Genomic DNA, 22,296 nt, shown 5'->3' with positions numbered 1-22,296 from the left:
ATATACCAGTGACCCATTTACACTGTATTTTGGGAAAACAGGAGGGGGCACCTAATTTCTACCCATGTCCAAGCCCTTTTATGCTAACAGAATGGTTAAAAAAAAAAAAAAAAAAGAGCCTTGAGGTAATTGGGAATCAGGCCCCGTGCACTGAAGGACTGTTCACAGCAAATGTTGGGAGCTGCAGTGTTCCCCCCTCAGATCTGGGGAGCCTGCAGCTCAGTTTAAGGTACGGATGCCTCTCAAAGTGCCAGTCCCTGCCTGGCTGTTTTTTGGCCACTGCTGTGGCATGCAGCCCTGGGAAGGAACAGGCAACACTTCCCTGCAGCTGGGCTGGCCCTGAATGGGTCAGATTGCTTCTCCTTGTGGGGCTGAGTCGAAAGACAGTGACAGGAGCAGTGGCTGGTCCGTGGGTGTGTGTGGGGGAGCTCAGAGGGGTCTCTGGCCTTGGTAGGTTTCCCTTGCACCCTTCTCCATGTTTGGGAGGGCAGCTCTGATCTGAACAGGCTGTAGGGTGCTGGTAACCAGTTCCGGTCCCCCTTGTGCAAAGCCAGTCCCATTGCAGCCTGTTGTGCGATGAAGATGACACTTCCCCTGTCCCTGGCTGCTGATGCTGGGGGGTTGTGTAGGGTACCAAGCTGCTCTTGCATGTGAGCCGAGGCACTGGAGAGCAGCATTGATGGAGCCATTGAGCCCTGACATGGCAGCCACTCAGGAGCGACTCCACCCAGGGTGCTGGGTATGATCCAGCTGTCTGGGGCTGGTGGTAGGTAGGGCCTGGAAAAAGTCAAAGCAACAAATTAAACCTCGTACATTTGTGATTCCCTTCCAACCCCTGAATCAGCTGCTTTGCTGCCGGCCATGACTACTGTGACTGTACGTGGGGTTGCAGGAAGTGGGCTGGTAGCAGGAGCTTGGGGTCACACAAGCCACCTGTATCTAGATGGGAGAAAACCCAGCAGCCTGGGTGAGAGGGACTGTAGCTAGGGGCAGGGGGAAGAAACCTCTCTCCCACCTGCCACTTTTGTTGTCTGTCCCTAGCAGCGTCTGAGCTGTGTTGGGTGGAGATTGGTGCTAGTCCTGTCCTGTTAAATACAAACCAGAGGCTAGGGCCTTTTAAGAGCTGCAGAATTGCATCCCAAGCCCCTGGAAGATTCAGCCCAGGAGCTCAGATCATCCTACAGGCTGTGGTGTGACACGGGCAACTGGGCACCCCGCCCCTGCTCTTGACTGATCAAACCTGTTCCTTCCCCACCCTGCCTCTCTCAGGAGCTGGGAGCAGCAGTGCTGGGGAGAGCCATCATGGGCAGGGCTGCCTCAGGGCACAGGCTGGGGCTGGTTCTTCTGAGCCCTTTCCCAGACAAAGGGATCATCCGTGGCACAGGCCCCGAAGGGGGGTGGGTGGGTTGGATGTAGGTAGGTCCACAGCCCCTACCTAGGCCTTACAGCCTCCCGTTCCTGGGGACAGAGGTCTATCTCCTGGAAGCAGCTCGTAAATGTTCTCCAGCCCTTCCTGCCCCGTGGCATGCATCGTGCTACTCCAGGCAGGCACCTTCTTGCTATAGATGGGGTCGTCAAACTCCAGCTGGGGGGGTGGCAGCATCTGGAGGGGACAGATAGGGCACACAATGGAGGCTGGTTGTACCCTGTGCCTTTGCCCAGCTCCTGGCAGGGGTCAGAAGGGATCTGTCCCTGCTCTGGTGATGGCAGGTAGGGGCTTCTCATTTCCAGAGGAGCTAGGCCCCAGGTACTAGCAGTCTCTTCTCAGGGGGAGCAACTTGCCCAGGTTTGAAGAGCATCTCCTGCCCCCCTGGAACGCACCTGCAGCACTGGGCTAGATGGCCTCGAGGATCCCCTGTCCCTGCTGGGAGCTGCCGGCAGCCAATGGCGCCTGGAGCCCTGGCTGGACACGCTGCGGTGAAGCCGGTGGGGCATGGAGAGCATCCGGGCCCGGCTGAGGCCAGGGGGCAGCGTGGAGATCGCGAGCTGGACTTCCTGCGCAACGTCCACCTCGGAGTAGATGTTCTCAGGGCTGAGGTCCCGTGGCGACCCCCGGCCCACAGCATAGAAGGGGATGGGCTCGTCGGGCTCGTGGTAGATGCGGCGCTCAGGGGCCACGGGCCCCTCGCGGGGCTCGGCATAGGTGTGGAAGCGCAGCAGCTGCTGGTACTTGGCCTCAGGGGCGGAGGGAGAGGTGGGGGGTGCTGTGTCCGTCCAGGGGCTGCTGGGGACCCGAGTAGCCTTGGCAGGGAGCAGGGGGCCGGGACAGGCAGCCTGGGGGAGCAAAGATGCAATGAGTCTGGGGCCGGAGAAGCAGAACCGTGCTTGTCCCATATCGAGTCCCATCTCACCTCTGGCGAGGAGCAGCCCTGGCCGGTGGCTTGGCGCTGCTTGTGCACGACGCTGTACGCTGGGCTCAACGCAGCATGGGGGAGCATCGCTGCCTCGGCCCCTGCCGGGATCCTGGTGCCCACTGGGTCCTTGTCATTCTGCAGTAAAGTTTGGGGGAGGAGAGGGGAGAGCTGAGCAACAGCACTGCTGCAAAGGGAAGTGCGTGGGTAAAGCACAGGCCTGGGCATCAGGACACGTGGGGTCTACTCCCCCCAGCGTTGGGCAGGGAGTGACTGTAAGAGCCAGGGCGCCTGGGTTTTTTCCTCATCTTTGCCCTCCCCGCTCCCAGCTTGGGGTCATGTCCTCTATAACAGGGGTGCAATTCTGCCATGTTGTAGTTTAGGGAAGGGTAATGGGGCTATTTCTGCCCCTGCCTGCAATTTTGACCCTGTCTCTGCTGCCCATGCCCCTTTTGTGCGGGCTGGAGAATCCCCAGTGACGCTACAAGGCTCATGACACACATGACAGAGACAAGCCCCCACTGCTGCCCTGGCAGTCCAGACGTGTCAGGGCAGGTGGAGACAGCATGGCAGGGCTCCTCTTACCCAGGCACAGGGCACAGTGAGGAGCTCGTAGTAGGGGTGGATGGGGGCCGAGGTGTAGTGCTGTAGCAGCTCTTGCAGCCTGGCGTGAGCACTATCCTCCCCCAGGATCACATAGTGCCCGTCCTCCAGCTGGTCCAGGATGTAGTGCCGGCAGCGATCCCAGCCCCTGGGGAAACCAAGGCAGCCCCTGAGAGCCTGGCTGGGCTGGGGGTGACAGGTGAGAGCCTGGCTGGGCCAGGGCGATGAGTGTCTCTCGATCCTCCTCCCGGGGCCCTCACCCAGGGCTCCCATCCCAGCCGGGGCAATCGGGGGAAGATGCTGGGGACAGCCGGGTGCTTACCTGTAGGACAGCACGAAGCCAACTGTGCTCTCGCTGAAGCGGATAAGGTAGCAGCCCAGCGGCTTGTCCTGCAGCAGCTGCTCGGACTCCCTGCGCGGAGGGGGAGAAGGACACGTGGGAGCCTGGGGCACCCGGTGCTTGGCCCAAAGCAGAGCTGAGGGCATCTCAAGTCAAGCCCAGCTTGAGAACAGGGCAAAAACCCCCGGTGTCCTGGCTTTGCCCACCCAACAACGCTCCCTCCCCAGGACTGGGAGGAACCCAGGCGTCCTGGCTCCCATGGTTTCTGCTCCAGTCCCCAGGGCAGCTAAGGGCTCCCCTTCCCTTCTGCTCTACCGCTGGGCCCTGCTGCTCCTCCCGCCCTGCCGCTGTATTCCCACGGGGGTGCAGGACCCTGACGGTCTGGGGAATGCTATTCCCGGGGCGACCCCAGCACCCCCTGCCCCTCACCTCCTGCTGAGGAAGCCGTGGAACCAGTCGGGGCGTTGGCCATCGGGGAGGACCCCGCTTGCCTGTGTCTGCTCGAACCAAGCCTGGGTGCTGGCCCGGAGCGCAGCCACAGCTTCGTCGGAGCCTGGGACCAGCCAGGGTAGCCTGGCAGCTGAGGCAGAAGGGGTCTGCGGGGGAAGGAGGGAGAACAAAAGAGCCCTGCATGAGGATGAGCAGCTGCAACCCACTCCGGGCATGGGGGACTGCCCACCGTAGCTGCAGGGCAAGAGTTAGGATTAGCGATAGGGTTAGGGAAGGGCAGATAGAATTGCCCTGGTCCCGCAGCGTGGCTGTTATCTACCTATAGCTGGCAGACAGACAGGGTGCCAACACCGCACACTGACCCCGTTCAAGCCCTGCACAGCCCTGCCCTCCCCGGCCCGCGCCTCCCAACGCCTACCTGGCTGGAAGGGGCTTGTTCCCTCTGGGAGCTGGGGTGCAGCTGTCCCTGCTGGGACCCGGCCAAGGCCTCCCTATGTCCCTCCAGGGCTGGGGCTGAGCCCTCAGATCTGCCCAGGCCAAGGGGATGGAAGGTACTGAAGAGCAGGGGCTCCGGGGGCTCCAGGCCATCAGCTCCTGCACAGGGTGACGAGATGCAGGATCAGGCCCTGCCTCAACACCCTGCCCTGGCTCCCACCCTCCCTTCAGCAGCAGAAGCAGGGGAAGCCCCCAGGGAGGGGGTGGGCACGGGAGATGAGATCCCATAAGGAGCTCGGGACCTGCGAAGTGGTCTCGGGGTGGTAGGGAGCAGGATCCGGGGCTGCCTGGACACGAGCCAACAAGGCGGCTGCAGCAATGGTGACTGTGCCAGGGGCATGCACAAGTGTGTATGTGGGTGGATGTGTGTGTGTGGAGGGGGCTGGCTCTCCCCAGCCATGTGGCAGGAGCATGGTGCCCAGATTTGGGCTGGAGAGTGGATGCAGAGGCGCTGGCGGGGGTCCAGGGCAGCACAGTGAGGCTGATAAGACGCTGTGGAATGCAGCTGGGCGTTGGCAGGGGCAGAGAACAGGCTGCAGCCGCGTTGCAGGCTGCCCCAGGGCCCTGATGCGGGGTTCGGGGGTGTAAAAGCAATGGGCTTTGTTTGCAATCGGGGCGCTCCCGGGGAAATCTTCCACCATGTCCCAATACTTGAGCCCGAGGGCTGCTGGCTCCTGCGCATGAGCTTGACATTTCTCCTTCCTGACCTGCCCTCCAGGCAATGGTGAAACTGAGGCCTGGGAACTGTTGCGCTTGCGGGGAGAGCCTTGAGCATGGGGGTGACTCGCAGCTCATTTCGCCTTCCCCAAACTCTGTCCTTCATCTCAAAGGGGACAGTCCCAAAAGCTCAACCTGGAAGGCTCAAAGGCCTGGAGACGCCTTTCAGCCCTCACACGGGTTTCACGCGCCGCTGAGGGAAGCGATGGGATCCCCAGTGAACAGCCAGCCTCCAAGGGCAGCTGTTTCCCCATACAAGCCAGGAGGGCTGGAAAGAGTCTTCCCCGGGGGAACAGTTGCATCTTCACCCTGGGGTTTGCTTGCAGCACACTCAGCACCGCCCCAGAGCGGGCCCAGAGCGGAGACTGCCTGATGCAACCAGGCCGGGGCCCAGGTTTTGGCGGCGGGTAGATAAACTTCCTGTGCTGGTTGGTGCCCCAGATCCTTCGCCTGTGCTGAGAAAGTTTCAGCTGCCCTGGCTGGGCTGGTGGGCTAGGGAGTGGGAGTGCAGGGATGGGGCCTGGGAGCTGGGGCAATGCCTCTTCAACCCCTCCCCAGGACATGGGGAAAAGGCTGTGTGATAACGTGCAGCGCCTGACACCAGAAAAACAGTCATCCTGGTGCAACGAGACCCAGGTGGAGATTTGAGGGGAGGTTGAACGGTTTGAGAAGTGAGACGGGACAGGAAGCATCATTAACGATGCTTGGAAAATGAACCTGTTGAGACACGGGTGCCCCGGCGCTCTGCCCGTGCCACCCTTTGGGGTCTGTTTTGTGCAAAGCCAAAACAATGGAGCACAACCGAGCTCCCGACCCTGCCGTCTGATCCCTGCCGACGCCCGTGATCTGGTCTCTGAGCCCAGGGGCAGAGCCTGACCCATTGCAGGGCTGACATGTAACGAGTGAGGTAGGTCTCAGCCCAAGCCCTTCCAGGCAGGGGTGTGTATTGCCCCCCTCAACAGCTGGATCCCTCCCAGGGCCAGCTCTGTAACAGGCCTGGGCTCCCTCCCACTCTCCTGGCAATGCTGGAGTGGTCCTGCCAGCTGGGAGGGGGCACCCAGCAGCCCTCTACCCGCCCCGCCAGGCCTAGGAAGCTGTAGGATTTGAGGAGTCTACTCCAAGCACCTTGCAAGCAGCCCTGGCTGCCCCCAGAGCCACCCCCCGCCCAAGCTGCTCCTACCTCTGCCAGGCCCTGGCTGAACGGCGAAGTCCATGCCTGCACCCAAGCCGGCCAGGCGGGCAATGCCAAGCCTGTGGCCCCCTCCCCGGCCTGGCGCTGAGTGTGCCCCAGCCTGGCAGGAAGCTTGAAGAGCAGGAAGTGGCGAGCAAAGCCGCAAGGCACGGGTGAGCAGGGGAGCACGACGTCATGGAAAAGCAGCCCGCAGCGGAGGAACGCTCCCCGCCCCTATCTGGGGCAGGTGGCTGAGTTGGGCCCGGCTCAGCCAGGTTGGGGTGGCCCCCCCATGCATGGGTATGAGGGGCAGCTGAAGGGGCCTGGGTCTTGCTGGCATCAGGCTGCTCGGGGTGGGGGGGTGCAATGACCAGACCCCCGCAGATCAGGGGCTTCCACAGCAGTGCAGAAGCTGGATCCCTGCATGAGAGCTCTGCCACTGCCTCCTTGCATGCTGTTGGTCACATCACTTGTGTCACCAGGCTTTGGTGCATCCAGGGGTGAAATGGGCAGGGGCATCTTAGCACCTTGGAGCCAGCTGTGATCCCACTGAAGTAGGGACTCTCTGCTCTTGGGTGGGGGGTATACCCCCTTGCCATCATATGGTGCTGGAGCAGGAGGTAGGGGCACAGGCCTGGGTGTCTTCTGGACTAGAGGGACATGGTGCCTAGCAGGTAGAGACAGGTAATAAAGTCAGACAAGCTGCAGCGGGACAGGCCGTGGGCACAGAGCAGGGCTGCGAGATGCAAAGGGCTTGGGACTTCCAATCTCAGCAGGTTTCCTGGGGACACAGGGAAGGGGCCAGATCTCACAGACCAGCCCGGGTTTCCTAGGGCTCAGCACAGCTCAGCACTCCAGTGAAAGCTCACCAAGCCGGGTTTGCCCAGGGCTGGAGTGGCAACAGGAAGGGACAAGTCGTCAGGTGGGGAGGCCTGGGGCTCTGCCGTTACAGTGCCATTCACTGTTTGTTTTGTGGGGAGGAGGTTTCATTAACAGACTTTCTTTTCCAGGCCAAATCCCTTTCTGAATTAAGTTTGACCGAATAGAGCTCAATCGTTCCAGTCTGTGCGGCACTACCACCAGCCAGCACCTACCTCCCTGGGGCTTCAGATGCTCCCAAATCCATCACAGGTATCATAGTATCATAGTAGCTAGAGTCGGAAGGGACCTAGGTAGATCATCTAGTCCGACCCCCTGCCTCGGCAGGAAAGAGCACCGGGGTCAGATGACCCCGGCAAGGTGCTTATCTAACTTTCTTTTAAAAATCCCCAGGCTAGGAGCCTGCACCACTTCCCCTGGAAGCTGATTCCAGGCCCTAGCCGCCCTGACTGTGAAGTAGCGCCTCCTAATATCTAATCTAAACTTACCCTCCGCCAGCTTGTGACCGTTATTCCTGGTCACTCCTGGCAGCGCACGGGGGAACAGGGACTCCCCCAATACCCGCTGATCCCCCCTGACCAGTTTGTAGCAGGCCACAAGGTCCCCCCTTAACCTTCTCTTGTGGAGGCTAAACAGATTCAGGTCCCGTAGCCTCTCCTCATAAGACCTGCCCTGCTGACCCCTGATCATACGAGTGGCCCTCCTCTGGACTCTTTCCATATCGTCCACGTCCCTCTTGAAGTGCGGCGCCCAGAACTGGACGCAGTACTCCAGCTGCGGCCTGACCAGTGCCCCATAGAGGGGGAGGATCACCTCCCTGGACCTGCTCGAGATGCATCTGTGGATGCATGACAGGGTACGGTTGGCCTTCTTGACTGCCTCCCCACACTGCCGGCCCATGTTCATCGTGGAGTCAATGACGACTCCAAGATCCTTTTCCGTCTCCGTGCTGGCAAGAGGGGAGTTCCCCAACCTGTAAGTGTGGTGCCGGTTCTTCCTCCCCATGTGCAACACCTTGCACTTATCAGTGTTAAACCCCATCCTATTCTCATCCGCCCACCGTTGCAACCTGTCAAGGTCAGCTTGTAGCCTATTGCACCCTTCTAGTGCACCCACATCCCCCCACATCTTAGTGTCATCAGCAAACTTGAACAGGGTGCTTTCTACCCCCTCATCCAAGTCACTGATGAAGATGTTGAACAGTGCGGGCCCGAGGACCGAGCCCTGCGGAACCCCACTGCCCACGTCCTTCCAGGTCGAGAAGAACCCATCCACTACCACCCTCTGGGTGCGGCCCTCCAACCAGTTGGCGACCCATTTGACCGTGTGGGCATCGACACCACAGTCTCCCAGCTTTTTGATGAGGACAGGGTGAGAGACAGTGTCGAAAGCCTTCCGGAAGTCCAGAAAGACTACATCCACAGCAACCCCTGCGTCTAATGATTTGGTGACCTGATCGTAAAAGGCCACCAGGTTGGTCTGACAAGACCTGCCACTGATGAACCCGTGTTGGTTGCCCCTGAGCATGCATTCCCCCGCAAGGCCCTCCTGGATGTGTGCCAGGATAATTTTTTCAAAGAGCTTACCTGGGATTGAGGTAAGACTAACTGGCCTGTAATTTCCCGGGTCCTCTTTTTTTCCCTTTTTGAAGATAGGGACCACATTGGCCCTCTTCCAGTCCTCCGGCACCTCACCAGAGCACCACGAGTGCTCATAGAGCCGCGCCAGGGGTCCCGCAATGACCTCGGCCAGTTCCTGTAGAACCCTAGGGTGAAGATCGTCCGGACCAGCGGACTTGAACACGTCCAGCCTCTCCAGAAGTACCCTAACTAACTCCTCGCTAACCCCTGGCCCAGGCGTGTCTCTCCTGGGGCCCGAGGGGGGCCCAGCAGGGAGGTGGCTGAACTGGTCCCTACTTAGGAAGACAGAGGCAAAGAAATCGTTAAATATGTTAGCTTTGTCATCTGGCGTGATGACTAAGTTGCCCATCGTGTCCTGCAGGGGCCCCACATTACCCGGGACCCTCTTTTTACCCCCTATGTATTTGAAGAAGGACTTCTTATTGTCCCCAATCCAGGAAGCTAGTCCTATCTCCATCTCTGCCTTGGCCTTCCTGACTGCCCCCCTACATCCTCGGGCGACTGTAACATAGTCCTTCTTGGTGATGACCCCATCTCTCCATTGGGTGTATGCCTCCCTTTTAGCAAGGAGGCATTCCCGGATGCTCTTAGTGAGCCATGGGGGTTTATGTGCCCTCCTGCTCCCTTTGACCCTTGTTGGGATTACCTCCCTTTGGGCATGGAGGATCGTCTCCTTAAGGAGCAACCACTCCCCTTCGACATCTGATTCCCTTCCCCTCTGGGTCCTCAGCGCTTCCCCAACGATCCTCCTTAGCTTGTTGAAGGTACCTACATGCAAGCCCTGAGTCCAGAGACTTTGGGGTCCAGCTGCCCCCTGGTCTCACTTGCCCTGAGCCAGAAGGAGCAAGCTGGAGGGCGAGCCCAAGAGCAACCCCCCATCACCAGGAATTGTGTAGTGGAGATCCTGGCATTGGAGGCTTTTGCGGGGGTGCACCAAGTCATGTAAGGCTGAGAAGAAGCAGCTCTCCCCTGCCAGGTTGGTAAAACCACCCTCTCCCTCTATACATCCCAGGTGTTGCACACTTAACTGCTTAGTTGTGCCCTTCTGTAAGATCAGCTACATGGGTGTGAGCCTAAAGTCAGGGGCAGGGAGAGCCAGGGTGTGATCCAGCCTGGGCTGCTCCCTGGCTAAGGTGGGCAACCGAGCCAGGATTTCTGGGGTCTAGGTCCTGCTCTAGTTACAGGGCATCCGGACACCTGGGTTCACTCTGGACCTCCTGGGACTCCTCTCCCTAACTGCAAAGGGAGGACAGAGCTGATGTCTGGGCTGGGAATTTTTTTCCCCCACAGGTTCACAGAAGTTTAGGGCCTGAAGGGACCTTGTGGCATCATCAGGTCCAGCCCCCAGCTCTGGGCAGGCAAGACTGCTGGGGTCAAAAAAGACCAGCAAGGTGTGTGTCCAGTCTCCTTCTGAATATCTCCAGGGTAGGTGCCTGCAGCACCCGCACTGGGTGTCTGTTCCAGAGTCTGATCACACGAACCATGAGGAAGCTTTTCCTTATATCCAGCCTGAAACCATCTTCTAGAAGTTTATGACCGTTGCTCCTGGTTTTCCCCTCGGGCATTTTGGTGAATAGTTGTTTGCCTAGCCCCTGATGCTCTCCCCTGATATATTTGCAAGCTGCCACCAAATCTCCACAAAGTCTTGTCTTTTCTAGGCTGACCAGTCCTGTATCCGTCAGCCTCTCCTCGCATGGCTTGCTCATCAGGCCTCTAATCATCTGAGTGGCTCTTCTCTGGACTCGCTCAAGCTTTTCCACCTCCTTCTTGAAGTGCAGCACCCAGAACTGGATGCAGTTCTCCAGCTGTGGCCTCACCAATGCTGAGCAGAGCGGGAGCGTAACTTCCTTAGCTTTTCTTGAGAGGCGTTGGCTGATGCACGCCAGAGTATTATTTGCTCTGCTAACTGGAGCATCACGCTGGTGGCTCATATTCATGTTATGGGCTATTATGACCCCCAGGTGCCTTTAGACATGGAGCACCACCGAGCCTGGAAGTTTGTGGGGGATTTTTCCTTCCTAGATGGAGCACTTTTCACTCCTCAGTGTTGAACAGCATCTGGATCCGGTCTGCCCACCTAACTAATCTGTCTAGGTCTGCCTGGATCGTCAGCCTACCCTGATGTGTGGCTGCACCTCCCCACTGCTTCGTCATATATTTGAAATATATATATATAGTTATATATAGTTATATGTATACACACATCATCTAGCAAAACCTTTTCTTCACATACTTTAAACCACATTTAAAACCCACATACCCATTACAAAAAATGCTCCCAGCAGCTGTTTGCAGTCTTTTCTGAGCTGAGCTTCCCTGGGGCTGGGCATGCTCTCCAGGCCCTGGCAGTGTGGGGAACGGAGCCATCTTCACCCAGTTTGATCCTTGCTTTTTGGGGAGACTTTTCCAGGCTGCCCAGGCAGGGAGCAAGAGATCCCACTGGCACCAGCCAGTTTGCTATGCAGAGACCGTGGGGCTGAGTGGAGAGTGACTGGGGGGCAGAAAAGAGGTCATTTTGGCACCCAGATCCCCCACACAGTGGAGGCTCCTCTCTCCCTTGCAGCCCCGCCCGGCCCTGGGAATAAGGCCTGGCCACTTGAGTGCCGCACAGTGTGATGCCACGAGCCCGAGTGGTGGGTGCAGGGGCTGCACGTCTCCTGGGACCTCGCCCTCTGCACCCCCTCCAGGGGCAGGGGCAGGGGCAGGGCTGTACCCCGCCTCCCTGCAGGGGCGCAGAGCCGGGCACCTCCCCTGCAAGCGCCGGACAGCACGTTAATAGTTCGGCTTGTGGAGCCGGTTTCCTGTTTGCACCCCCCGCCAGGGCGGCCGAGAAAGGGGAAGCGCCGCGGCGGCTGCGGCGGGCGGCGGGCGCGGGGCGGGGCGGGGCGGGGCGGGGCCGAGCCGGGGCCAGTCCGGGCGCTGCGCGGCCGCGGGCCGGCGGGTCCCACCGCCGCCGGGCTGCGCCGGGACCGGGCCGGGTGCCCCCGCCGCGGCACAGGTGGGTGCTCGGGGCTGGGTCCGCGCACAGGGCCGGGCCGGGCCCCCCGCCGGCTGCCTGGCCCCCGGGTGCTTCCAGAGAGCAGGCGACGGGGGTCGGGTCCGGGACCGGGACCGGGGGGCTCCCACCTGGCAAAGACCCCCGCATGCGGGGCTGCTTGCGTGGGGCGGCGGGGAGCAGCTGCCTGTGCCTCGGTTTCCCCGTGGCACGGTTGCCGGGGGGCGGCCTGGGTTGCTTCCCTCTGATTCAAACCGGGAATATTTATCCTGCGCAGCTGCTGTTTGTCTCCGCCCGGGACCCACCGCAGAGGCGGGGGCCGGGGCCGGGGCCGGGCCCGAGCTCGGGGGGGCCCGGAGTCGATGGCCCGGGACAGGCGCTGCTTTGCGGCTGGAGGGAGGGGGCAGGAGCCCCCCCCGCGTGGGCTGCGGGCTGGATCCGGGGTGACGGCGGGGAGAGCAGAGCCTAGGGGCACTGTTTGTGGGGCAAGGGTCTCAGTGTTCCCACCTGGGAAATGGGCGCACGGGGGGTTAATTCCCCCGAGATGGGCTGCGGACCCCGCCTCCCGGGTTTCGCGGAGGGGGAAGGGAAAGAACCCAGCAACTCGGGGGGGGGGTCCCCAGGCCGCTGCTGCGAGGTGCCCCCGGGCGGGCGGAGCTCTGCGCTGCCCGGAGCCCCGGGGTGGCGGGGGGCTGCAGGGGCTAACCCAGCCTCTGCCCCCGCCGTCTGCTCGCTCCTTCTCTGCCGCAGGCTGGGGCGGGGGGAGGCACAGCGCCTCTGCCACCGCCTTGCTGGGGCGGGGGGACATAAGCAAGTCGTGGCATCCCCCCGGCCTCAGTTTCCCCTCTCTGTACAATGGGCGTCTCTGAGCAGATGCCGCTGCCGCGGCGCCGTGCCTCAGTTTCCCCGGCTCCTACCGGGGCGGGGGTGGGGGCTGGCTCCTCCCCTGCGCCCAGGTGCGCCCGGTACCGGCCCCGCAGGTGGGTGCCGGGCTCGGGGTCAGTGCAGTTGTGTTCATGAGTGCGTGTGCATAAGGGTTTGTAAGGGCAGGGGGGTGTGCACATAAGAGTGTTTTTATAAGTGTATATATGTGTAGGTGTGAAAGGGGAGATTCAGCTCCCCGTCTATACAGGGTGTGTGTGGGTGGGCCTGGAAAGGGAGCTATAGCTACCAGTCTAGTATACTGGGGGGATGTATAAGCGTGCTGCCATACAAGGGGGCTGTGGCATTGCTGGGTTGGCGGTGTGCAAACACACGCTCTTGCGCACACACTTTTGCCCTTGAGCGCATGCCCCTTGCAGCCCGCCAGGTGCTGTTGAGTTGAAAGGGTGTTTGTGGGTGTGCAGGTGTGCACGCGTGCAGATGGCCGGGCATGAAGAGGTGATCGTGAGCGTGTGGGAAATGGAGGGGCCCTGTGTGGGCTGCGTTGGCCGGAGTTACTGCATGTGATGGTGGAGGGGCTGGTGTTGAAGTGTGTGTGTGTGTGTAAAGCGCCGTGGGCTGTTGCGTGCAGGCTGGAGGAGATGGTGTGGAGCACCCCCCCATACACGCACGCACGCACGCACGCCAGCTGTGTTTGCTTGTGTTTGGATTTGCCCCAGGGAGCAGTGGGAGGATGATGCACCCTCTTCCCCATGAAACAGCTGAGCCTGGTGCGTGCGGCGCCCTTCAGGCTCTCCCCCCCCTCTTGGCAGCTCCTCCTAGGGGCGGGGGGGTCCCAGAGGGGCTCCCAGGACTGCCTGTGCCGGGCAAAGTCAGAGAGGGGCTGCGAAGCAGAAGAGAAGCCACTTGGTGCTGGGGGCATCAGTGGCTGGATCCCAGGCTCTGCCCTGCCACTGATGTCCCAAATGACCTTGGCAGAGTCATTTAGCCACCCCCATAGGGACCCTGCAGCAACCTTGGCCCTGTGTGTGCAGGTGTGAGCGGCTTGCGCTTTCCTACCACAGAAGCCGGATCATAACGCTGCCCTGGAGCGAAGCAGGGGATCGGACTTCCCTCCCCACAGGCAGCCAGAAAGCTCCGGCCTGTGTTTCCCCCGCATAAAAACATCCCAGTGCTTTGCTTCTGCGGCTTGTTGTCTGCTGCAGAGCAAGAGCAACTGACTGTTTTCCAGCCCCTGCCAAAGGGCAGCAGCAGGCCCAAAAATGCATACTTGGCCCCGGATGGTGGGAAACAAAGGGGCTGGAAATAGAGGCTCCCTGTGGGGATTTCTTACCAGATCCAAAGGCATTTGCCAGGAAGGTGGGGGAAGGAGGGTGGAGGACACAAGGCTTCGATTAAGAGATGCTCATAAAAATAAAATCTCTGTGTCCACAGCTTGGCTGCATCACAGGCCCGGGGTGGGGGGGGTGTCAAGGCTGGGTCCAGCCCCATCCCTGGATGCTGCAGAGAGCCTGGCAGCTTAGAGGTTTCTTCCTGACCCCTGGAGCATGTCCATGGCTGGGGGGATGTGATCGGTGCTGGGGAAGGTTGCAGCATGTCTCTGCTTTGCAGTGTCAGCTACCTCCCGTCCTCCCAGTCCTGCTACGACCTGGGATTTTCCCTCCCCGCTGCAAGGTCAGCCTTGGCTGGATGCCTCTTGGCTCCCTGTAGTGCAGAGGAGAGGTGGGCACCTTCCTCCTACCAACCCTTCCCTGCTCAGTCTGCGGGGTCACCTCTTCTTCCTGGGGAGAGGAGAATCCCCTACACCTGGGCTCACTTTGGGGGGGATCAGGAGGGGGTCCTGGGAGCACCAGGTTGTATCCATGAGATGGACCCAGGAGATGCCCCAATGAGGCCGGAGGGAGCTGGGGCTGCAGCCGGACCCATGCCAGGGCACCATTGGCACTGCTGCCCTGCTGGCACCTCCATCCCCCTGGGACTGAGGTAGGAAGAGGCATGAGAAGGGTGTAGTGGTTAGAGCAGGAATGTGGGACTTGCTGGGGCACATGGGTTCTCCCTGAAGTCTTGGGGAGGGAGCCCTGGGGGGGGCCTGGGTTTGCACAGGGGGTCAGGACCCGTGCTCTACCCACCCCACGAAGGACTCGCCGTCCCTGCGCCTGTTGCAGCCTGCACGCCTCTGCTTCCCCGAGACCCGCTGCGCCGGCACAGTGGACGATTGTGCCAGGAGCCGAGGGCCGGGCCCCGCACAATGGGGCGTTGTTTGGCCCTGGCGCTCGGCTGTTGTCGTCTCCCTGCCCCTCCAGCTCGGCTTGGCCCAGGGCTGGGGGCTGGGCAGTGCCGGGCTCAGGGCACCTTTGCTTTCGTGCTACCCCTGAACTCGCTGCCCTCTGCTACTGCATGTGTCCTAAGCCCTGTACAGCTATTGGGGTTCTTCTGCGGAGGCTCCTCTGCAGCTCACGACGGCAGCAGCTGCGTGTGACAGACGCCTCCGTCGCCTCCTCCGTGACGCACCTGTTCTCCTGGAGAAGCGGCAGGTGCTGGTGCCTTCGCTGCCATATTTTTAGGCAGCCAACTCTCCTGCTGTCGTGACTCAGGCTGGGCCCCACTGAGTGGGGGAAGGAGCCCCCCCAGCTCGGAGCCGTTAAAGCCGCTTCCTCCTTGTGGGTGGTTTCACTTTCAGGCCAGGCCAGAGTCTCCTGGGCAGCCACCACGTTGCTTTCTGACTCCTGGGAGGGCGCAGCTGCATCTCAGAGCCCCCTGCCCCAAAGCCCCCACCTGAGCCCCTGGAAAGCAGAGCTGTTTCCCCGGGTGGCAGGGAGCTCTGTGGCCCTGGGAACAGCCAGCATCGGCCTTTGCCGCAGCAGACCTTCCCCCTGTGCCTGGTCAGAGGTTTCTGACTTCGTGGTTGAAGTTCTGCTCCAGGTGGGGATTCCCCGCTCTCCCAGGTGCCGCTTGCAGAGCTAGGCCTGGTCCACACCCGCTGAGGCACCAGGGGCTCTGCTGTGCCCAGGCGAAGGGTTATAACCAAGGTTACTCAGAAGTCAGTGGCAGAGGGGGAACAGAACCCAGGTGTCCTGGCGCCCCACAGCCAGGGCCTGAGGTCTTGACTCTCCCTGTGGTGCTTGGCCATCGCCCCCTGGCATCCTGCCAGGGGAGGCAGGAATACAGCCCCACCACCCACTGGAGACCCTCGTCCTTCCTGAGCAACAGGCCGTGCTCTGTCTGCGGGGAGCAGCAGCAAGCTGTTATCTGCGCTCTGGTTCCCACATCCTGAGCTAATGCACCCTTCTTTTGTCTTCGCAGCCCATGGCTGAGGGTGGCAGGGCCGGTGGTCTTGCCGGGGGGGGCACGAGTCTCCCCACGGGTGCTGCGGAGGTGAGCCAGAGCCACGGGGCTTGGTGGCTGGGATCTGGTTTCCCTTGGGTTGGGCTCCTGGCTCCAGCCCTGCCTTCAGGTTCTTCCTTCCCTTCTGTAGACGAGCCCCCAGCTCCGTGCCACTAGGGTTTGGCTTTTCATTGCCATTCGAAGCAGCTGGTGGTCCTCCAGTCCCATCCTCGCCCACCAGGGCTGGGGATCCCAGCCTGTGAACTTGCGGGCTGTGCTGGGGGAAGCTGCCTTGTTTCGGGCCCTCAGGTTCCCCATGCTTCCTCCCTGTCCTGGCTGCCGGGCACGTGGGCATGAGCCCAGCCCAGCTGAGTGGGCGCTTGGCTGGGAAAGGGATGAGCCAGGTCTTCCTGTCTGCACCCAGGGAGGTTTCTCTCTAGGGGATCCAAGGGCACTGGGCACTCTTGGGAAGATCCGGCGCAGGGATCCTGGTGTCTCTCCTCGATCTGTGCTTAGAGAGCTGCTCCTCCCTGCATCCCCTTGGTGTAGCTGGAGCTGGATCTGCCTCCTGGGCCTTGCAGCTCCTTCCTTTGCAGCCAGCTTGGCCCTGTCTGAGCTGCATCCTGGGGCACCAGCACTCAGCCTGCGCCTATTGCAGGGGTCCAGCTGCCCGGAGGATGTCAAGGCGCTAGTGACGGGGACTGACGCCATGGCCATGTTCAAAGCTGGGAATGTGGAGGAGCTGTATGAGCTGCTAGAGACTCTGGGCAGGTGAGCACAGGCTGGGCCCAAGGCGAGAGGGAAGCGAAAGTGGCCGGAAGCTGCTGCCTGACCCCACAGCCCACATCATCTACTCACGCTCCTTCCTCTTCCCCCTGGGCTCTTGGCCCACGGCCTTCCCCGCTGTCGATGGGCCCTGAGCTCAGTAAGCTGAGTCTGGGCTTGGCCCAGCACGGCCATTTCCCAGAGCAACTCTTCTAGCCGCTGGACTCCCCTCCAACCCCCTGCAGAACTGGGGGGTCCGGGTTCTGCTCCTTCCCACGGCTGCCAGCTGTAGCCAGGTCCTGACTCCTTCCTCAATCGAGCTGTGAACCCAGGAGTCCTGGTTCCCAGCCCTGCTTCTTCCCAAAGCTGTGGGTGGGAAGGGGGAGTGGGGTCGTTGGATCAAAGAAATGAGGAGCCAGGACTTCTGGGCTCTACTGCAGCCTGGGGAGGCGAGAGGGCCTAGTGGGTAAGAGCTAGGAGACCTGGGAGCCAGGACTCTTGGGTTCTCTCCCAGCTTTGAGAGGGAAATGGGAGCTAGTGGTTAGAGCACTGAGGTTGGGAGCCAGGACTTGCTGCCTAGGGAGTGGATAGCACAGGGTGGGGGCCTTGCTTATACCTGCCAGAGCCTTGCCTTACTCTGCCCCCTCCTGCAGCGGGCACTTTGGCGTAGTGAAGCGGTGCCGAGAGCGTGGGACAGGGGCCTTCTACGCCGCCAAGTTTGTGAAGACGCGGAAGTGCCGGGGCAGCCTCCGGGGGCTGGGCCGCGAGCAGGTGGAGCGTGAGGTCGGCATCCTGCAGCAGCTCGAGCACCCCAACATCATGCGCCTGTACGACCTCTTCGCCAGCAAGGCCGAGATGGTGCTGGTCCTGGAGCTGTGAGTGCTGCAGGATTGGGGGTGGGGCTAGGCTCTGATTCGCCCCCCGCCCCCGCCACATCAGCACACACTATGCTTGCACGGCCCCTCTCCCCCCATTTTCCAGACAGGGAAACAGGCCTGGAACAGGGACAGGACCTCACCAAGGCCAGGGTGCAGCAGACCTGGGGGTGGGACCCTGCCCCTTGGCTGTGTCCTGGCAGTGAAAGGTGCAGGATGTCTGTGCTCCCTGGTGCTCACCCCTCACCCTTCCCCGCTAGGATCTGCGGTGGGGAGCTCTTTGACTTCATCGCTGCCAAAGAGATGCTGACAGAGGCCGAGGCCATCGAGTTCCTGGAGCAGATCCTGTGTGGAGTCGCCTACATGCACTCCCGGCACATCGCCCACTTTGACCTCAAGGTGCCCCCCACCTCCCCCTGGAGCTGCCGCCCCTGCCCTGGGGAGGGGGCTGATCCCAGGGGTGCTCTGTGCTGGGGTCTGGTCCCATCACGGAGCCACGTCTTGTTGTGCCATGCTGCTGAGAGCGGCCCCGGGGCAGCTCTAGCTTGGTCTCTCAGCCATGGATGTGGCTTTCCCACCCCTGCCTCCAGCCAAGGGGATGTGCCAAGAGGCCACGGAGATGTGGTGGGGGGGATGACTGGGGCTCATGGTGCCTCCTGCCCCTCCCCGCAGCCGGAAAACATCATGCTGCTGGAGAAGGATGTGCCCAACCCCAAGATCAAGATCATCGACTTTGGCCTGGCGCAGAAGTTGGAGGATGGCACCACCTTCAAGAGCCTCTGCGGCACCCCACAGTACATTGGTGAGGGGCCCGGCTGGGCACCGGGGCTTTCTACCCCTGCCCTGCTCTTTGGCACTGACCTGTGCCACAGCCCGTCCTGCCACACAGCTGTGACCAGTGGCTTCTGGCATCAGTGGGTAGATGGAGGAATAGCTGCCTGCAATGGAAATGCAGCCACCTCTGGGGTGGAACATGGTGGTGGAAGATGAGGCATAGAAGGGCTCCATGGCAGAGGGGGGGCTTTGAAGAGGAGGGGGATGTAGAGGGGGAGGGGATGGGCTTAGCACCCAAGCGATGTCTCTGAGCTCCTTGGGTGCTGGACCAAGGGCCACACCATTGCTACTGCCTCATGGGGGGCAGGGGGACCCTGTTATGAGCTAGACAGGAGGGGCCATGAGACCCCTTCATTACCCCCAGGGGGTGTAAGGTACCAGCCCCAGAAGTGACTGTTCTGTTTTTTTCCCTCTCCGCTTTGCAGCTCCAGAAGTGATCAACTATGAACCGCTGAGCTCGGCTACAGATATGTGGTAAGTGTCCTGGGTGGGGGGGTGTATGTGTGTGTGTGTGGGGCGGGGGGAGCCCCGTGGTGGCCATCCAGGGCCCGAGCTGTGCTCTTGCCTCTCGAGGGCTGGCGGGTAGGGGCAGGGCAGGTGAATCTGGGGTTCCCATGTCAGCCCGGGCGAGACTGTCAGGTCCTTTGCCCTTGAAAGACCCGCTGTGTCCTCTGGTCCAGCCACCAGCCTGGGGTGGGGGGCACAGAGCCCTTGCGGGGGGCTCACCTGGGACATCTCTATCTGTTTCAGGAGCATCGGGGTCATCACCTACATCCTGTGAGTGCCCGGGGCCATGGCAGTGCCTCCCCTACTCATTAGCCTCAGCCGTAAATCCCCACCCCAGGGAGTCCTGGTGCGGAGTGGGGAGATCTAGAGACCCCCCAGTCCCATGGTCTGCCCCCTTGTCAATGGGACGTGGGAAACCAGCCCCCTCTGCCCAGCACAGGGGGCTGTTGGCTCCAATCTGCAGAAGCTCAGGATCGGGGCCCCTGGTTGACCCAGGGGAAGCTGGCCAGAAGAAGGGGGTTTCACCCAGGGGACCACCTGGCCATGCAGGCATGGGGGGTGTCCATTCTGCACAGCCTCATGGGCCTATCTCCCCCCCACCAGGCTGAGCGGCATGTCGCCCTTCCAGGGCGAGACAGATGCCGAGACCCTAACTAATGTGGTGGCTGGCAGCTACGAATTCGAGAACAAGTACTTCAGCCAGACCAGTGAGATGGCCAAGGACTTCATCAGCCAGCTGCTGGTCAAGGAGCCAGGGTGAGGCCTGGGTCTGGTGGAGGGTCCCCTGTATTTCTTCCGCAAGTGGGGGGGAGCAGGGGGCAGTTCTGTGGGGCAGCAGCGGGGTGGGGAGGAGGCAGTGAAGAAGCCAAACTCTATTCCAGGGACCGAATGACCGCGGCCGAGTGCCTCGTCCACCCCTGGATCAAGGTAAGGGGCACAGTGCACGTGGGACCCCCCCAAGGCGTTGGGGCAGGGCAAGGGCTGCCGGCAGTGTCCGGTGCCCGTGAGGGCCGGGAGGGATTTGGAAGGGGTTGAGCGGGCACCAGGGCAGTGACCCCTCGCATGCCCCACTCCACCAGCCCCTGAACCGGAAGCAGGTTGCAAACCGCAGTCGGTCCTCCATCAACATGAAGAACTTCCGCAAGTTCAATGCCCGCAGGAAGTGGAAGGTAAAGGGGTCCCAAGAGTCCTCTTTGTCCCCGTCCTAAACAGCAGCTGTGTCCTGCACATCTGTGGCAGGAGAGGCCAGGCCTGGAAGGGCTCCCATGGCCTTGGAGAGGAGCTGGGGGCAAGGGGAGGGGGTCTACCTGTGTAAGCATGCATCCCACCCCGCAGCTCTCCTACAACATGGTGTCCGCCTGCAACCGCCTCTGCCGCATGAGGCTCCTGTGCAACCAGAGCAAGGCTGACGAGCCCCTGGTATGTGCCCAGGGGGTGCCTCCCTCTTGGGGCTGGGGGTCAGTGCAGCCCCTGGGGGGACTGAGCCAGGCTTGATGCCCCCAGGCCATGGCTGCCCCCTGTGCCCCCCCACCTGACCCTCCTGTCCCCTTGCAGCGCAGCTGTGAGAGTGACCAGGAGGACGAGCCCACCTGCCCGGTGACCTTGCTGCGCCGGCGGAGAAGCAGCTGCTCCTGATGGCCCTGCCCATGGCTCCGGTGGCTCCTGGGACCCCCAGCCTCCTTGGGAGGCAGCACCAGCCTGGAGGGAGGGTGGGCACCTGTGCTTGCCCCCAGTGGCTGGGATCCATTCGGCAGGAAGGGGCATGGACTTTGGAGCTGGGGGCCTGATCCAGGCTCCCCTCCATCCTAGAGGGCAGGGGGGTGCTGAGGGCATCTCCTGCTTCCCCAAGGCAGACGGGGTATGTGAAGGGGGGGGTGTTTAACTTTGAATAGTGAGCAGCAATGCAAGAGACACCCCCACCACTGCTGCTGTGCACCCCCCAACCAGGAGCACCTTCCCTTTCCCACCTCTGGGGGTCCCTTGGGATGTCTGTCACCCCCTGGTCCCTTTCGAGACGGCACATGGGGACATGCCACTCCCCCACTCACTTGCACTGAGTCCCATTTGCCCCCTTTCTTTCCTCCAGTGCATGCGGGGTTAATCCTCCACTAAACATCCCCCCTCCCTTCCTTAGTGGGGTCTACACACTGTGACACTGTGGGGGTGGGGGAAATACGGCTCCCCCCTCCCTTCATCACTGCTACGCTTGCACTGCACTGCACTGCATGGCAGCACTCGGAGGTTTAATAGGCCTCAGGTCAGCTGGGGGGAGCTCCTGGATGGGAGGGTGCTGAGCCCCCCCCCTCACTGCATGTGTCTCCCCTTCCCCACTGGACTGTTTTATTTTTAAAGGAATAAACATGGACCCCACCCCCTGCCCCGTGTCCTGGCTGGGCTGGCTCCATTGGGGGTGGGGGGCAGGACACCCCCCCCCACCCCCACACACACACAGCCGGTGCTGGGTAGAGGGAAGGTGTCCTCCTAGCAGCTGCCACGCGAGGGCACTCCTGCCCCGCTCATAGCAGCTGGCATTTCCATCTTGCGTCTGCAGGCTGGCTGGGCTGGGGGGTTTGTGGGGGGCTGCCCCTGCCCCATGCAATGGGAAGGCAGCTTGGGGTCCCCAGGGTCCTCCCTGCCCCAGCGGGGTGCAGTCAGGACTGGGCTTGGCCCCCCTGTCCCTGATCCGAGTGCTGGCTCTGTGCACTCGTGGGAGATGCTCTTTCCCTGGCTTGCAGCTGGGCACGGACCTGGCACTGGAGGGCCCTGCTCCATTACAAAGGTCTCTTTCTGTCCCCTTGCTTTCCCATCCTCCCCTCCCTTCTGGCCCGGGGCCATCGGAGGCATACAGTGGTGGCTGGACCTGCTGGGGACTTTCCTGTGGGGGGAAGCTGGCCTTGGAGATGTCCATGCTGTGACCCCCTGGCCTGGAGAGGCATCGACGTGGCTCTGGGGCTGCAGTTTGTTCCTGCAGCAGGTGCTCGATCAGTAGCTGCCCCCAGCCCCTGGGAGGAGGTCCCAGGAGGGATCCTAGGACTGAACTGGTGGTGTCGGAGGAGGTGACATGAGTGTCTGGGGGCAGCTGGGGAGGGGACACGTGCGTGCAGGAAGTGTGGGCTATGGTTCAAGGTCACCATTGCTGCCCAGGAACCCCTGTAATCTGGGTCTGGTGCATGGGGCTGGTGAGACACCCCATGGCCTCAGCTCCCAGACATTTGGGGTTCACCTTTGGCCTGGGAGCCCTGCTCTGCTCTTTTCCTGTGCAAGATGATTGAGCAAAGAAGCTGCCCCCTCCCTCCTGCCCAGTGTGTTGCAATGGAAAAAAGCCCCTGGACTTCCAGCAGCTGCTTCACCACCGGTGTGGCCCTGTCTTGTCTCTGCGCCAGCCAGCAGCCCCCCTGCCTAGCGTCCTCCCTGGAGCAAGGAGGGGAAAACCGAGGCATGGAGGCTGGCAGGGGCGAGGTTGCAGTG

The 22,296-nt window shown here is 61.6% G+C and overlaps 2 protein-coding genes across 4 annotated transcripts; one reads left to right on the top strand and one right to left on the bottom strand.

Annotated features, from left to right (window-relative positions):
* Positions 1 to 40: 40 nt before the first annotated feature.
* Positions 41 to 6,233, bottom strand: SH2D2A (SH2 domain containing 2A). 2 transcript variants are annotated; one of them, XM_090053006.1, is made up of 9 exons: positions 6,137 to 6,233; positions 4,163 to 4,338; positions 3,724 to 3,890; positions 3,277 to 3,366; positions 2,937 to 3,102; positions 2,352 to 2,489; positions 1,822 to 2,274; positions 1,436 to 1,603; positions 41 to 777 (listed from the first exon to the last, which is right to left on the bottom strand). In XM_090053006.1, exons 1-8 carry the CDS (start codon positions 6,168 to 6,170, stop codon positions 1,436 to 1,438), a joined length of 1,392 nt encoding a protein of 463 aa, XP_089909132.1. In that variant the 5' UTR covers positions 6,171 to 6,233; the 3' UTR covers positions 41 to 777. The 2 variants fall into 2 exon arrangements, with proteins under 2 accessions (XP_089909132.1, XP_089909133.1); XM_090053007.1 differs by lacking the exon at positions 1,436 to 1,603.
* Positions 6,234 to 11,543: 5,310 nt separating this feature from the next.
* Positions 11,544 to 21,205, top strand: LOC149861129 (death-associated protein kinase 2-like). Of its 2 annotated transcripts, XM_090053404.1 has the most exons (13): positions 11,556 to 11,644; positions 15,827 to 15,898; positions 16,506 to 16,618; positions 17,266 to 17,487; positions 17,748 to 17,886; positions 18,160 to 18,289; positions 18,747 to 18,795; positions 19,072 to 19,098; positions 19,432 to 19,584; positions 19,710 to 19,755; positions 19,908 to 19,997; positions 20,164 to 20,247; positions 20,383 to 21,205. In XM_090053404.1, the coding sequence occupies exons 2-13, from the start codon at positions 15,830 to 15,832 to the stop codon at positions 20,461 to 20,463; spliced, it is 1,203 nt and encodes a 400-aa protein (XP_089909530.1). In that variant the 5' UTR covers positions 11,556 to 11,644; positions 15,827 to 15,829; the 3' UTR covers positions 20,464 to 21,205. The 2 variants fall into 2 exon arrangements, with proteins under 2 accessions (XP_089909531.1, XP_089909530.1); XM_090053405.1 differs by lacking the exon at positions 15,827 to 15,898 and having other exon boundaries at positions 11,544 to 11,644.
* Positions 21,206 to 22,296: the final 1,091 nt, after the last annotated feature.

This window comes from Crocodylus siamensis, chromosome 6 (assembly GCF_052110815.1).
Source record: "Crocodylus siamensis isolate JL-2025a chromosome 6, ASM5211081v1, whole genome shotgun sequence".
Classification (NCBI taxonomy): Eukaryota; Metazoa; Chordata; order Crocodylia; family Crocodylidae; genus Crocodylus; species Crocodylus siamensis.
The sequence above is the reverse complement of the archived record's forward strand: the minus strand, read 5'-3'. Positions and strand labels throughout refer to the sequence as shown.